General features: G+C 43.3%; 1 protein-coding gene across 1 annotated transcript in view; it reads left to right on the top strand.

The window, feature by feature from the left end:
• The window catches only part of Sgtb (small glutamine rich tetratricopeptide repeat co-chaperone beta), a 40,980-nt gene that overhangs the window by 10,401 nt on the left and 14,023 nt on the right, over window positions 1-16,556 (top strand). Inside the window, exons 4-6 of the mRNA XM_042261704.2 lie at window positions 1,971-2,040; window positions 4,942-5,041; window positions 15,099-15,203. Coding sequence (XP_042117638.1) covers window positions 1,971-2,040; window positions 4,942-5,041; window positions 15,099-15,203 — 275 coding nt within the window. The remainder of the gene's footprint in view (window positions 1-1,970; window positions 2,041-4,941; window positions 5,042-15,098; window positions 15,204-16,556) is intronic.

The raw sequence follows: 16,556 nt of genomic DNA, 5'->3' as shown, positions 1-16,556 counted from the left end.
TTTTTAGGTCTGAGTGCTCTGTCTACATGTATGCCCGCACACCAGAAGAGGGCATCAGACCCCACTATAAATGATTGTGAGCCACCATGTGGTTGCTGGGAATTGAACTCAGGACCTCTGGAAGAGCAGCCCTTGTTCTTAGTCTCTGAGCCATCTCTCCAGCCCTGTTTGGTGTTTTTTGATGTTGTTGTTGTTGTTTGTTTGTTTGTTTGTTTGTTTTCAAGACAGGGTTTCTCTGTGTAGCCTTGGCTGTCCTGGAACTCACTTTGTAGCCCAGGCTGGCCTTAATTTAGAGAGTTGCCTGCCTCTGCCTCCCAAGTGCTTGGATGAAAGGCGCACGCCACCACCACCTCACCGCCACTACCTGTTTCTGTTTGTTTGTTTGTTTGTTTGTTTATTTTGGTTTTCCGAGTCAGGGTTTCTCTGTGTAGCTTTGCACCTTTCCTGGAACTCACTCTGTATCCCAGGCTGGCCTCGAACTCACAGAGATCCGCCTGCTTCTGCCTCCCGAGTCCTGGGATTAAAGGCGTGCGCCACCACCGCCCGGCTCTTGTTTGTTTTTAAAGATGAAAGTCAAATTCTTTGTCAGTGATGTTTCACTATTCAATATTTATTTTTAGTTAGCAAAGTACATTTCCATGTTCCATTTGTCACTTTGCTTGAAACTTTAGTTCAGACAAAGGGTTGCCTTGGATTTTAAATGTACTATGGTGGCATAAAAGCTACAAATTCTTCTTCTTTTCAATGTTGTAGACTTATTTTTAACTTTAGAGTGAAGTTAAAAACAATATAATTTTTAAAAGGTCTCCCAAAAATGCAAAGATACAGATGTTTCCATTGTCACACAGAGTATGATTGAATGCTCAGTTTACATTTATAAGCACCTTTGGTTGAAATTTATGCCTGGGAGGTTTGAGGATGGTAGTAGGTGCTGGTACAAAATTTCATGTGTTGTTCATCTTGCCCATTAGTTACTATTTGACTATTGTTTAAAACACTGGACCATACAGAGACATATAAGGATGAGACTGAAATGTTTATTTCCAAATATTAAAACTGTTAACTTTGGGGATACACCTTCCCAGTCTTAGTGTGTAAATCTGTGTGTGAGCACATTTTTAATGTATCTTTAAATGATCACATTATAGATGCACTTTTTTATTGATAAACAGTATTAAGATACACGTCTTAGGATAATAAACACTCTGTTCCAGAAGTTTCTACTTCTAGTCTTGTTCTTTGTATAGCAATTTCATATTTTGTTTGTGACATGGAATTTCTGGCAATGGGAAAAACATTTGGGGGTGGGGGTGGGGATAAAGAAAGCTGGACCTATAATTCTAACTCCAATGAAGGAGAATTATAGGTTTGATGCTTGTCTGGACTATCAGGTGGGTTCAGGGATGGCCTAGGCATCTTAGTGTGAAAGACCCTACCTCAGAGTACCTTGAAAGGAGCAAAGCCAGCACGCTGGTGGTGCAGTTCAGTGGTCATGTTCTTGTCTAGCATTTGTGAGGTCCTCGGGTGAATCCCAGAACTGGAAAAAAAGCTGGTTCTCAGGTACCTATTGTTTGCTAGAAAAGTTCAACAAATCATATTTCTAATAAAATACATGAGAGGGCCGGGCGGTGGTGGCGCACACCTTTAATCCCAGCACTCGGGAGGCAGAGGCAGACGGATCTCTATGAGTTCGAGGCCAGCCTGGGCTACCAAGTGAGTCCCAGGAAAGGTGCAAAGCTACACAGAGAAACCCTGTCTCGAAAAACCAAAAAATAAATAAATAAATAAATAAATAAATAAAAAAAAATACATGAGAGGACTCTTCCCCTTTTCTTGTCAACACTTACAAGTTACATTTAGCGAAATGGAATTACAGACGAGTCACTAAAAATGTGTGCAATTATTATTATTCATAGATTTCTGATGACTTTTTGTGTAGCTAAAAAGAAGCACATTTTGATACATTTCAGAATGACATTCAGCCCCTTTCAAACTCGGTGCCTGAAGACGTGGGAAAGGCCGACCAGTTGAAGGATGAAGGTAAATACTGCCTGCAGAGGTTACTGTCTGCCTCTCTGGAGACAGCAGCCCTGAGGGGATCGCATGATGGTCTGCGCTGTCAGGACTGCACTGTCGTAATCCCTGTGGCACTTGTGGAGCAGGTGGGAATGTGATGCGTAAGAGGCCTGGCGGCACAGGATGCCTTGTCAACACCAAGGCAATCAAGAGTAGCCAATCTCTTGTAAGCTTCGCCCAACAAAAATACCTTGTGAGCTATTTACTTGGAACTGCATTTGCTATTCGATTCAAATTCTTCTTTATTTCTCATCAAAAAGAGGTCATTAATTTTAAGTGTTATTTTAACTTTCACATAACTAATGTTTTTTTAAAAAGGTTTCTGAGGTTAATTCATGCATGCGTACGGCATTTGTCATGTTTGTTAGCTAGTATATTTGATTACACCCTTGTCCTTCAGTGTTTTTCATTTCAGGATCACATTATAAAGTTCTGTGCTTTGGACAAGTAGGTTAGTCCCTGTTTTCAGTTTTGTTTCCTGTAAAAATGATATTGTCAGAAGGCCATGAAGTCTTAAAATACGATGACCTCATAATTTTCGCATAAAATAAAAGCACCGCCCAACGCTCGCCGCCGCTTGAGTTGTGTTTCCCAAGCTTTTATATCTCAGCAATCCAGATACAAATACGTTTTTCACGTTAGACTTTCAGATTGGAGCAGCTTCACTGGGAGTTTTTCTCCCACTCATGTTTTGCACTGTGTGAACACTTCAGGGGTGCTGCGCGGTCTCTACCGCCACTTTATCGTGGCAGCTGGTTTAGTTCTGGTCGTAGCGTTCCGTACCCGGCCAATTGAAATGTTATTTTTGTCCCTCGTGCTGTTTGGCTCTGCGTGGCAGCCCTGGGAAATGGTCATCCCTGTGGAGTTTTTTGTTTGGTTTTGTTTTGATGTAATGAGTGTTTAGGAGGATGCGGGTTGGAGGGAGGTGTAGCATGGGACTCCAGCACAGCGCTTGGAGAGACCGGCTTTCACCTTGAACAGAAGCCTTTTGGTCTTCGTTTTTCACTGGGACACGCCATGTGTCAGGCAGGCTATAGGCCATTCTGTCTAGATGGTGTTACTTATGTGAAAACAACTGGTCTTGGTTGGTTGTCGAGCCTAGGGTCATTCCAGGCTGGCAGTGTACCCTCCTGGAGCGTGGCTTTCCGATGGCTCCCGCGCTTCTCAGGGGCAGAAGGAAGCAGGAAGGGCTTGAGGCTGCCGTCTCCGGATGGGGCTGAGACTGGAAGGAGACTGTTTTGTGGGAGAATAGCACACAGCTATAGAGTGCTAGGCCAGGGCTTTATCGCTGTGTATGTCTATTCCATTTGTATCCTCAGTTTGCATGTTGGCTATCTTACAGACGGAAGCTTTCTAGTCTTCCACCTGTGTTACAGTACTTGCATGTATTTGTAATATCTATATACCCATTACAGTACCTACACATTTAAGGTGGCTCACAGCAAAGGCCCGGTAACGTTTTAATGCTGGTGAGGGTGAAATGCTACCCCAAGGCAAAAAGGTCCAACAGCAACAGCAAAAATCTCAACCAAGAGAGAGAAAGTCTTTGACAAAGAGATCTATTTAAATACCGCAGACTAATGTAGTTAACTCTTTTCTTAATCATAAAAAGTTTGTTAGCCTTTTAGATTTCTTAAAAAGTTCATGTCAGGCAGTGATGGCACACTCCTTTAATCCCAGCACTCGGGAGGCAGAGGCAGGAGATCTCTGTGAGTTCGAGGCCAGCCTGTTCTACAGAGTGAGTTCCAGGACAGCCAAGGCTACACAGAAAAACCCTGTCTAAAAAACAAACAAAACACAAAGTTCTTTATATTAATGACTCTTGGAGGAAACCGCCTCAGATTAATTTATTAGAAACAGATTCCTTGACCTATTGAGTTGCTGTTTTACTATGTTTATAACATTCAAAGATTTTACAACCAAATCAGTTATTACCCATTTTTACCCGTTACTCAAATCCTCGTGTACAGTGGCTTTTGCTTACCTTGGAAGCTTAACCCCTCGCCTGTCCTTTCCTCTCCCAGCTCCTGCTCTCTGCAGGCTTCTCCCCCACTTTCCTACTAAGCAGCTAATGAACCCGAACGGAAAACCGGGGAATCGTAGAGCTCTGAGACATAAGTCCCTCACCCTCGTCTCAGTTTTACAAGTTTCGGTTTTAACCCGTGGTTCTTACCAACACACTGGACACTGCACCCCTTCATGTGGTGCAGGAGCAGAGCTAGTCACAGGAAATCCCTTACTTCACTAGTTAAATTATTGCCAGCTGTATGTGCAGTTATCCTTCCTGAAAAGTCAGTACTCAGAATGGCATCTGAAATTCGGTCTCTCTAGAAATTAATCTCCTACAATCTCCTTAAAATGATTCTATCCCTTTTAAAAAGGATATTATCTGCTAAGGACATATTAGCACAATTGGCTTCACCAGCGTCCTCTCAGCAGCCTATGGCTGCCCAGAGCTGAGTGTGTGTCGAAAGGAAGAGGGGGAGGTCGGGTCCGGCTTGAGGGGGTGGCTGAGGAGAAAGGGAAGAATGCAGACCGCTCTGAATAGGAGCAGAGTGAGGGAGATGAAGAAGGAGAGAATACGTATCTATGACGTCGACACGGTGATTGCCTTTACCCCCACCACCTGGATCCTGTAAGTTATGCAGACATTCGTTTCCATGACTCCACATTGTCTAAATTATTCAAACACCATGAAACTAAGAACGGTAGCTCTATGGTGTGAGAGAAAATCGACCCCAGTGTGGCTGAAAAACACTGAGTGGGACCTTCATGTTACTGTCGTTTCTTTGGTTGAAGCGTCTCTGTCAGACTGCACGCCTTCATGCTTGGGGCTCACGGTAGCTGTCATTGATCTGATTGCAGGCAACAACCACATGAAAGAAGAGAACTACACTGCTGCAGTGGATTGTTACACACAGGCAATAGAATTGGATCCCAATAACGCGGTTTATTACTGCAACAGGTAAGGCAGCTCCGTGTCAGCACGCTCAGTCTGGAACACTGGGATTCACAGCTCTGAAAGGCGGATGTCAAATACGCTTGCTTAGAAAAATTCCAAAGTACAGGAAAATAAGCTGAAGGAGAAGAAGATGAAAAGAAAGCCATTAGCTTCGTTCAGAGGCCACCAGACTTAATATTCGTCTGGGTGGTGGTGGCGCACGCCTTTAATCCCAGCACTCGGGAGGCAGAGGCAGGCGGATCTCTGTGAGTTCGAGGCCAGCCTGGGCTACCAAGTGAGTTCCAGGAAAGGCGCAAAGCTACACAGAGAAACCCTGTCTCGAAACCCCCCCCCCCCCCAAAAAAAAAAGACTTAATATTCTTTTAGAATATTTTGTCTTACAGGAGCGCAGTCAATTTTAGATTCAGCTTTGTTCACAATGCAATAATTGTATCTTTTTTTTTTTTTTTTTAAGATGGGGGGTCTCGTGTAGGTTGGATTAGTCTAGAACTTCCTGTGTAGTTGATGATAGCCTTAAACTCTGGTCCTCCTGCCTCAGCTTCTGGAATTCTGGGACAAATCTACCACACCCAGTTCATGTGGTACTGGGAATTGAACAGGGTTTTGTACATACTGGGCAAGTACTGTACCAGCTGCGGTGCATGTCCTAAGTTTTTGAAGTTCTTCACAAGCATTATTTAAATAGTCATCATTACCTTTTATTCCCTTTTGTATTTCCAGCACCTATAACTGGGGCTAGCAAACAAGCATTTAGTGTCGTATTTGAACAGGGTGGACTGTGTCTTTTATTTAACCCTTTATCTACCGTGGGCTCTAAGGTTGTTTCCATTTTCCCAGTGTCATCTAGATTCAGTGGACATCTGGGTTTCTAATGTTTTTTCCTGGACTTTAGAGCTATCCATAAAAAGCATCTGTTGGCTTACCAGTTACAAACATTTAAAAATTTGAAGGCAATTGAAAAATTGTTCTAACTTCTTTTGTTTCCTGCCCTAGGGATAAACGTGTCTATTTTTGACATGCTCTTTATGAGCATTAGGTTCCCTAATTATTAATGATCACAATTTTACTAGTGTCTTCATATAAATTATTATATTTCATATTTACTGGCTAGTCAGGCAGGGCATTTTTTTTTTTTTCCGAGACAGGGTTTCTCTGTGTAGCTTTGCGTCTTTCCTGGAACTCACTTGGTAGCCCAGGCTGGCCTCGAACTCACAGAGATCCGCCTGGCTCTGCCTCCCAAGTGCTGGGATTAAAGGCATGCGCCACCACCACCCGGCTCAGGCAGGGCATTTTAAAAAATGTTGGTTATGCGTGGTAAGGGTTCTTCTAAAGTTTATTTATTGTTTTCATTACTGTTGTATGTGTGTGATGTGTATATGTGTGTGAGAGTGAGGGTACACATGTGAATGTGGAGGTCAAAGGCCAGCTTTCGGGAGCCTGTGGGTCCAGTGATGGTATTCACACTTGCATAGTCGTTACTCTTACGTGCCAAGCCATCTCACTTTTTAATGTTTTAAAATTTTTATTCTGTGTATGTGTGTGTCTTAGTTAGGGTTTTTATTGCTGTGAAGAGACACCATGACCACAACAACTCTTACAAAGAGAATATTTAATTGAGGGGCTTGCTTCCGGTTTCAGAGGTTTCGTCCATTATGATCATGACAGGGAGCATGGCGGTGTGCAGGCAGATGTGGTTCTCGAGCTACGCCTGGCGGGCAACAGGAAGTCGACTGAAAATCACACTGAGGGAATCTTGAGCAAAAGAGACCTCAAAGCCCGCCCCCACAGTGACACACCTCCTCCAACAAGGCCACACCTCCTAATAGTGCCACTCCATTTGGGAGCCATTTTCTTTCAAACCACCACAGTGTGTGTGAGCGGGTGTGCGCACTTGTGTGCACTTGTACTCGTACATGGAACTCAGAGTCGACTTTGGGCTTCTTCCTCTATTGCCCTCTGCTCTATTTTGAGTGTCTCTCACTGAATCTAAAGCTCACAGACGCTGCTACATCGGCTGGCCAGCTAGCCCGAGGTTTGCCCACTCATTGTGGGGGTTACAGGTGCTTGCTGCCACACCTGGATCAGGCATTGGTGCTAGCATCTGGCAAAGAGGGAAACTGCACTTTTATTGCAGATTCTCATTGGCGTAGACTCCAAATGATGGCTTCTTGTAAATGCCCATTTTGCCTTTGGGTTGTACATTACCAGTATTTTTCTGACTTTCATTTAGAATACTATACACATCTGCTAAAACAAAAACAAAACAACAAACAAAAAACCAAACAACATCAGCACTCAGGAGGTACTGATATCAGTGAGTTGGAGGCCATCCTGGTCTACATAATGAGTTCCAGGCCAGCCCAGATATACATAGTGAGGCCCTGTCTCAAAAAAACCAAACCAAATCAAAACAAAAGCCACCAAAATAATTTTAGGGAGATGTAAGTGGAAAATTATTGCTTTTAGCTTAAAGGAAGGCTGGCTAGCATTGTTTGCACAAAAGATTGGTGAGCCTCTCTGCCAAGGAGTTATGAGGTCACTGTTGAGCATACACTTTGAGCACACTTTTGTACACACCTGTAATCCCAGCACTCAGGAAGGCTGAGACAGAAATATCATAAATTGAGTCCAGCTTAGGCTGAACAGTATGATGCTGTCTCAAAAAGAAAAGGAGGAGGAGGAAGAGAAGAAATCCTGTTGTGTAAACTTCTTCTTTTGTGGAAGGGTTGGCTCCATAAAGAACTGAATGAGCCATCCTGGGAACCTCTGTTTTATTTGTTTACAAACACATAAAAAACAAATGAATCATTCTAAGTCTATCTCAGAAAAACAGAAAACCCAAAAATAGAGGACGAGGAATTCTCCCAAGCTACGCTTTGCTATTTGAATCACGGACTTTGTAACTAGATAAATATACATAATGTTTTAATTTAATTCAGTAGATGAGACCTTGAAAATAAATTTCAGAGTATCATGAGATATTATGGCAAGATATAAATATTACTGTAAAATTGCTTGGTTATAGAGTATAGTAAGCCACATACTTGTTATATATGAAAAATGCGAGCCTAAGTAAATAATTCATTTTTCATGAGATTAGAATTCACTAATAATCATATGTCTGCTACAGCTGGGTTAGAGATTTTGGGGGATATCTATTCTTGCTTTTAATTACTGTTAAACTGAAATGAATGAATACACTTCTCTTTCAAATTTAAATAGGCTTTTCCCCCTGAGGAGTTCAGTTATAGGGCATGCTGTTGAATTTTAAACAGTTAGAAAGGTTTATTCGCCTACTTAACACAAATGCTGAATAAGACTTCAGGGTAACTTTGTGGATTTGGGGGTTACAGGCTGCTGTAACCTTGCCAATGACCACGTCCATTTTTCTTAGCCATCTGGCTGCTTAGAATTGGAGGCTCAGACTCCCAGGTAGGAACCTGGTTCTCCATACCCCGTTTCACAGTTGAATGCTCATTAAAATGTTCTGCACCCACCGAGTGCACTGGGATGAGCTGCACTTTACCTTCTTGAGAAATGCGACTCTGGCATTTACCTTCTAGTTTGGCTTTGAAGGCTACTGGTGATAGTTAGGCTCACTTCAGATACAGAGAAGACACGCGTCCTTCTTTGTCCTTTTGGTTGGAAGCCTAGCCTTCAATGGCTGAGTCATCTCTCCAGCCCCTGAGTCCTTCTTTGAAAGCCTAGGTTTTCTTTTAACTTTTTTTTTTCTTGAGCATCTAGCACTTACCACACAAGCTAAACTTATATAGGTTTAGCATGTTTTCCCTCATGCTAGATATGGATTTGTATTCTTTCTTACCACAAAGAGCAGAGACTGGGATGTATCTTGTATGCACTGTAACAGTAGCACTGTGCCTCCCAGGAACTCACACAGCTTTGCCTGTTAAACAGAGAGCTACTGGAGAAATATAAGACATTTCCAGGGATATTGAAGCAAGCAGATTACCTACCGCATTAACACCTGTGCCCATAAAACAACAAGTGATTGATTGCATGTGGGCACTTTTACAGTGTGTCTTCAGTTTCTGAAAACACTCGGTGTTCACATTTCTCTGTGTAGTGTCGGTGCTGGGTCTGTTACTCTCTTTCTAGCAGGCTCTTGCTGTTGGGATAGACGGTTGAATCACCTAAGATGGTAAATGGAATAAAAGATACAAGAAGGAGAAAGGGAGCTTGTGCGGGATTGAACTTGGGTGATGAGGAAAGAGTTGGAAGTAGTTTGGAAGGACATAGAATTTGGATGGACAGACGCGAATGGAAGACATCTCAGGTTGGTGAGCAGTGTTTCAAATGTAGAACTGGGGGCTGGGCCCTGGCTCAGTTGGTAAAGGGCCTGCTGTGCGAGCATGAAGACATGACTTGATCCCCAGAACCCGGTGCCATGCTGCATATTTGTCCTCTCGGGGCTGCAACCAGAGATAGGTAGCACCTAGCGGCTTGCTTGGCGAGGCAGCGCAGGCTAGCTGGTGGGTTCCAGGCCAGTGAGAGATCATATCTGAGAAAGGAAGGTGGATGGCACCTTGTCCTCTGGCTTCCCCGTGCGCCTGCACACACAGATAAAGTTCAGAATCATCAGGGCATTGTGACAGAGATGGCTAGTACCACCATCTGGTCGCTGTAGTTCTGAGAAGGGTGGGAATAGGAGCCTATGATTTTACATTTTGCTTTTGTATGTATTTTTTTTTTTTTTAAGCAGATTTCTAAAGTCAGTCCCCTGAGATACTTGATCAGTGAATCTCAGCTCTTCTACTCATTTGCTGTGTGACCTTTGAACACTCACTCATCCTTTGTAAGAACCTGTCGTCTCCCCCCCCCCCCCCCCCCCCCCCCGACACAGGATTTTTCTGTGTAGCCCTGGCTGTCCTGGAACTCGCTTTGTAGACCAGGCTGGCCTCGAACTCAGAGATCCTCCTGCTTCTGAGTGCTAGGATTAAAGGCCTGTGTCACCACCACTGGCTGATAATCTGTTCCTTTAGTTGTAAAATAAACATGATACTAGCCACTTCAAAGTGCCCTGTTAGGGGTGGTAATATATACAAAGAGCCTAGCTAGACCTAGACTTCAAATATGTTTTTCAAAATACATTGTTCCTAGGCATGATGGCACATGCCTTTAATCTCAGCACCCAGGTGGTAGAGGCAGGCAGATCTCTCTGAGTACCAGGCCAACCTGGCCTACATAGTAAGTTTCAGGACAGCTAGGGATACATTGTGAGATCTTGTCTCTAAATAAATAAAAAGAGTGTAGCACAGGTGACACACACCTGTAATCTCAGTACAGAGACTCAGGCAGGACTGCCTTCAGGGTGAGGCCATCTATGCTACATGGCAGGTTCCATGTGAGACCTTCTCCAAAACAAAAGCAAACTCAGGCTGGAGAGGTGGCTCAGCAGTTAAGAGCAGTGACTGCTCTTCCATAGAACCCGGGTTCAATTCCCAGTACCCACATGGCAGCTCACAACTGTCTGTAACTCCAGTTCCAGAGAATCGGGCACCCTCACACAGACATACATTGCAGACAAAACACCAATGCACATAAAAATAAATCTTGAAAAAAAAAATTGAAATTCTAAATCACCTAAATGACCCCCTCCAAAACTAAAAACAGCTTTTTTCAGTTCTAAGAATAGTTTTTGTTATAACGATTATCGATGGCTGAGGAAATGTGCACTAGCTTTGAGTTTTTCTGCCTTATTTTCTGTACAAATAGAACACAAGTGATATTCATGCTTTTGTTCTAAAGGCGAGGGAAGGGAAGGTGTCTACAAACATGGCCTGTATGCCTGCATTGTTGTTCTGAAGTTCACTATTCCTGCTCCGTGACCAGACAGTGGAAGCATAGTGCAGACACATTGTCATGCGCGCGGATGTTGACACGTTTGGCTTCATATGCGGGAGACTCCAGTGCATCCTGGTTTTGCTTTCTTCCCAGGCCTCTGAGCTGCATAAATCCATGTTCACCTTAGCTTACCGTCTGTGACCTAAAGCTGTCAGGTTGGGGCATAGGACTGTCCAGAGGGCTCCTCACGGAAAGGTGCTAGCCAACAAGCCTGATGACCTGCGTTCAGTCCTCACAGTGCCTGCTGTAGGAAAAACCACCCCAAACGTTGTCCTCTGAACTCCACGCATGTCCTGTGGCATGTGTGTGCCCACAAACGTGTACACACACACACACACACACACACACACACACACACACACACACACACACACACACGGAAACACAGGCACACTCTCTCCTGAGCTGGATCTCCTGGCTTTGTTCCCCGTTGTCAGCACGGGAGGACAGTGGTCAGAGACTCTTCAGCCATGCTCCTTTTCCCCATATGCCTTTTAAATTTTAAAAGAAGCTAAAGGTGGAACAGGCCTGGGGCTGCAGCCGAGGGGTAGAGTGCTTGCCGTGCATGTGCGAAGACCTGGACTCTAGTGCCCAGGACCACGTCTGACTCCTCACACTTACAGTTTTTTCCATTGAGAAAAAAGATGGTATGTTAATTTTTTAAATAAGCTCTAAACTTTTATGATCTTGTTCTAAGATGGAAGGGCCTCAGTTAAGCTGTATGAAGAATAGTTGGCAGAGAAGTAGACTCGAAGCCACCTTTTCTGAGAGGCATGGTAACATAGACTTGTAATCCTAGCTCTAGAGAGGTTCAGGCCTGAAGAAGGAGAGTTCAAGACCAGCCTGGCTACATAACAAGATAGTGACTCAAAATGACAGCTGAAAACCAAAATGCAAACAAAGTCAAAGACAAAAAAATCTTTTCTCATCTCTCTCTCTCTTTCTGTCTCCCTCCCTCCCTCCCCCCCCCCTTTTTTTTTAATTGTTTTGAGACAAGGTCTTATATAGCTCAGACTAGCCTTGAATTCACTATGTGGCTAAAGCTGGCCTAGAATTTCTGATCCTCCTGCCGCCACCTCTTGAGTCCTGGGATGACAAGTGTACCATCAACTATTGCCATCTTTTCTTTCTAGTCAGCTAGCCTTTTCTCTTGCCCCTCGCTGCCCTGGACTCTAGCACTGTTGAGAGCAAAGGGTGGTGTCTCACTATTACTGTACCCATCATTCTCAGAAAGTGTCTGTGTCCTTGCAGGTCCCCAAAAGACATGCTAGCTTAGTGGTGGAGCACTTACCTAGCATGTGCAAAGATCTGGGTTTGATGCTCGGTTCCAGCTGAGTTAGAATGTCCCATTAGGAGAAGCCTGGAGTGGTCATGTGGCAGAGAGCAGGGGGCACATAGAAATTCCAGCTGAGTTAGAATGTTCCATTAGGAGAAGCCTGGAGTGGTCATGTGGCAGAGAGCAGGAGGCACACACAACTTTCAGGCGAAGTGCTTTGTTTACAGCCAGAGGCAGGCACACAGGTACGTTTTATCTTTCACCATCGACTTCTCAGGAAGTGTCAGTTCTAGAAGAGATTCTGGTTAGTGGGTTTGTAATGATCATTTCAGCTTCTTGAGTTGGCAGGGTTTCAGGCATTGGTTCACTGTCTGAACTGGTTTTTTTCTTGCAACTTAAACCTTGGGCAGAATACGCTAGTAGATATGAACTATGACGATCACCAATGTGTGAGAGTTTTCTATGATGGTCAGAAATGGAGCTCTCTCTGAGGATGTACTCCATCCCTTCCTTACCGTAATGGCACCGAGTTTTAGTTATGGACGTTTTTATAAGATAGAAGGTCAAATTGGGCAACAGCATGAGGTCTTTTCCTTTTCTTTTTTTCCTTGAGACGGGGCCTCACTGTGTAGTCCTGGAACTTGCTATGTGGATCAGGTTATCCTCAAACTCACATAAATCTGCTTCACCACTGCTGGGATTAAAGGCATACATTACCATGTCTAGTGAAAGGATGAGTCTCTTGTTCTTTCAAAATCTACTTTCTGGATTATTTGTGTGCCAGCCATTAATATGCACATTAGTTGTGAAGGCTGATCTCCAAAATTGTTATCAGAGCTAATCTACACTAGATATGATTATTTCTTACAGAAAATTTGGAAGATCTGTATTCCCAGTTCATTGTCTAGGATTATCAGTGCCACTTTTAGCTGCCTGTCTGAAGGACTGGTTTTATAGAACACTATTTATGGATAGCTAGCTAACATTTGGCTGTTGACTTTGGACATTCATTGTTTTTTTTTTTTGTTTTTTTTTTTTTTTTTTTTTTTTCTGAGACAGGGTTTCTCTGTGTAGCTTTGCGCCTTTTCCTGGAACTCACTTGGTAGCCCAGGCTGGCCTCGAACTCACAGAGATCCGCCTGGCTCTGCCTCCCGAGTGCTGGGATTAAAGGCGTGCGCCACCACTGCCCGGCTGGACATTCATTGTGGATGGAATACAACAGTGGTTATATAAGTCAGGGTTCTCTAAAGGAACAGAACCGATGGAATGAAAAAAATATCCCCTGTGTGTGTGGTGTGTGCAGTGCCTGGCCTTAGCTTGGATTGTTTCTAGCCAGCTTTCCTTAACTTTAAATTACCCCATCTACCTTTGCCTCTGGGTTTTTCCTGTTTTCTTACTTCTGTAAATCCAACTTTTACTCCGTGGCTTGCTGTGTAGCTGGCCCCTGGAGTCCTTCTCCTTCCTCTCTTATTTCTAGATCTTCTACTTCTCTTCTCCTTTTTTATTCCTCCCAGATTTCTTCTTCAATTTATTCTCTTTGCCTGCCAGCCCGGCCTATCCTTTCTCCTGCCTTGTTATTGACTGTTCAGTTCTTTATTAGACCATCAGGTGTTTTAGACAGGCAAAGTAAGACAGCTTCACGGAGTTAAAAAAAAAATGCAACATAAACAAAAGTAACACACCTTAAAATAATATTCCACTACATTTAAGCCATTCTAATAAATCACACACACACACACACACACACACACACACACACACACACACACACACACACACACATTTTCATCAGTTCTCTTGTTTCCATGTGTGTTACTAGAGAGGCTTGGAAGTCCCTAATGAAATTACCATTGATTAGTTTCAAGGAAGACAGAAGGTCGACTGGGTAGTTAAACGCACAAAAAGTTTGGATCATTTAGATGACAAACGTTAAGAATAAGAGAAGAATAAAGGTAGCAAGTGCCTCTCAGGTTGTGGGTGAGCTTAGCAAGTCGGGGAGAGTGGGGGATGTTTGTTGTAGACTTTTGTCTGTAGACTCAAGAACCTGAAGGGATCTAAGTCAGTTTCTGAGTTTGTAACTATTTTCCCCCCAAAGGGCTTCCTGCCTTTATTATTAGAAGGGACCTCAGGTTTTGGAGGTACAGTGTCGGGAGGGTCACAGCATGCCCTTGGAGGGTCGTGAGAACCCTTGGAGAGTCGTGTAATCACCTACTCTGGCTCTGGTGCCTGAGCTCATGCAGCTTTCTCTGCTGCTGATACTTCTTCTTGGCCTCTGAGGATGAATCCTAGGGCTTCTCCCTTTCCTCCCCATTTCTCATCTGTGTGAACTTTTCCTACTTGGCATTATTATTATTGTTGACAGGTCATAATTACTAAGATGTTTACTGAGGCAGATGCTGTGTTCCTAGAGTTGGCCTCTCCAGCCTTCTGCTGAAGTAGATTCTGAGGTCTTCTGTGGGAAGTTATAACCTTCGAGAGACTGAAAGAAACAAAGTTTAGTCTGTGTCAGAAGCGAATGGATGAGAGAAAGTGTGAATGGGTTGGAGAATTTTGGTATGTGTTAACCTTCCTATTAAAGTGACCAATCCATAGCAACTGCCCTCTCTTTTTGCCCCTCTAGTGGCCCAGATGCCCCAGTATTTTCAGTTTGCATTTCAGACAAATTGAGAGGCAATAAATAGGTAGGTGGGTGTATGACCCACACATTTGTCTTTTCTGTAAAGCGAAGGGGAAAGGACGCTTACATATTTTTTTTTTCTGATGTTTCAAGCTGTTTTTAAATTCTTGTATAATTAGACAGTTTGACTCAGAAATTTATAAAGAGTGATGTAAAAACTAGGACAAGAACTGTGCAGTTTCGTGCCTGAAAAGCCTGGACTGGTGCCTTGAAAGCCGCCTGATTCCGATGTTTTTTCCTCTAAGGGCTGCTGCTCAGAGCAAATTAAGTCACTACACAGATGCAATAAAGGACTGTGAGAAAGCGATCGCCATCGATTCCAAATACAGCAAGGCCTATGGAAGGATGGGGTGAGTGCTCAGAGAATGGCCAGAGTATTGCCAAGGAACGTCATGTATGCTGTTTCGAAGGTTTGATGTTGACTATCCTAACATTGCATACTCTGCGATAATACATAAATGTAATAAAGTACAGGAAATGATTATCCTTGAGAATGAGGTCAGCAGTGGGTATTTCACAACTGACTGGTTGTTGGAGAAAATCACAAACCTGTGTGAGAAAACTCACTTTGTAGCCTGGGCCATAAAAACACAAAAAAGGTTCATAGGTCCCTAACTGTGTATTTTCCTTGGAAACTATTATTTAGTATTTGTTAGTTTTGTGTTCATGGAGACTTTATTAAGATTTAATTTCGGTGAGTGAGAATTGACTATATGTGCTATTGGAGCTGTCTGAACTCCATACTCAATATATTCCATTAATTTTTATCTCTGTATTTGAATATTTAATAGACACTTTGAATTTCATGTGTTTCAAACAGCTTTTGCTCCTTTCTTAAATCTTTTCCCAGCATTCTTCTGCCCAATGCTTAGGTCAAAAGCTGTGTGGATTCTCATTTTCTTTTTTTTTTTTTAATATTTATTTATTATGTATACAGTGTTCTGTCTGCATGTGTCCCTGCAGGCCAGAAGAGGGCACCAGATATCATTACAGATGGTTGTGAGCCACCATGTGGTTGCTGGGAATTGAACTCGGGACCTTTGGAAGAACAGTTTGTGCTCTTAACCACTGAGCCATCTCTCCAGCCCCCGGATTCTAATTTTCTTAATGTATCTTGGATTCAGTTGTTGACTAGCTTGCTTATAAGCTTACCCCAAATTGGCACCTCTTACCTAGTCTACTTTAGTAACCTCCCAACTGGTTTTTATCCCTCAATTCTATAACTCATCAATGTTTATCCTCTACAGAGAAGCCAGAGTAAACCTTTTAGAGCATGGTCCACAAAAGCTGAGTTATCTAAGTAGATAGAACATTTGCCTAGCATTTAGGTAGCCCTGGATTTGAGCCCCAGCATTGCATAAACTGGGTTTGATACTGCACGCCTACAGTCCCAGCACTTTGGAGGAAGAAGCAAGAGGATCATGAGTTCAAGATCATCTTTGGCTACATAGCAACGTTGAGGCCAGCCTAGGCCCCATAAGACCCTGGCTCAAACCTGCCCACCAAACCCCCAAAGCATAACTCAAAACATAGCAAATCATTTTGTTACAACTATAGTTAAGAAGTCTGAACTTTAAAGGGTCCCGTACGACCTAGTATAGCCAGGTGATGCCTCTGCCTTGTTTCCTGTGTTCCAATCTCATGTGCCTTTGTCCTATACTTTAAGCATACCACACCTACATCTTTCTCTGCGCCTTTGTGTT

Source organism: Peromyscus maniculatus, chromosome 15 (genome assembly GCF_049852395.1).
Source record: "Peromyscus maniculatus bairdii isolate BWxNUB_F1_BW_parent chromosome 15, HU_Pman_BW_mat_3.1, whole genome shotgun sequence".
NCBI classification, from domain to species: domain Eukaryota; kingdom Metazoa; phylum Chordata; class Mammalia; order Rodentia; family Cricetidae; genus Peromyscus; species Peromyscus maniculatus.
This window is presented reverse-complemented; position numbering and strand designations above follow the sequence as displayed.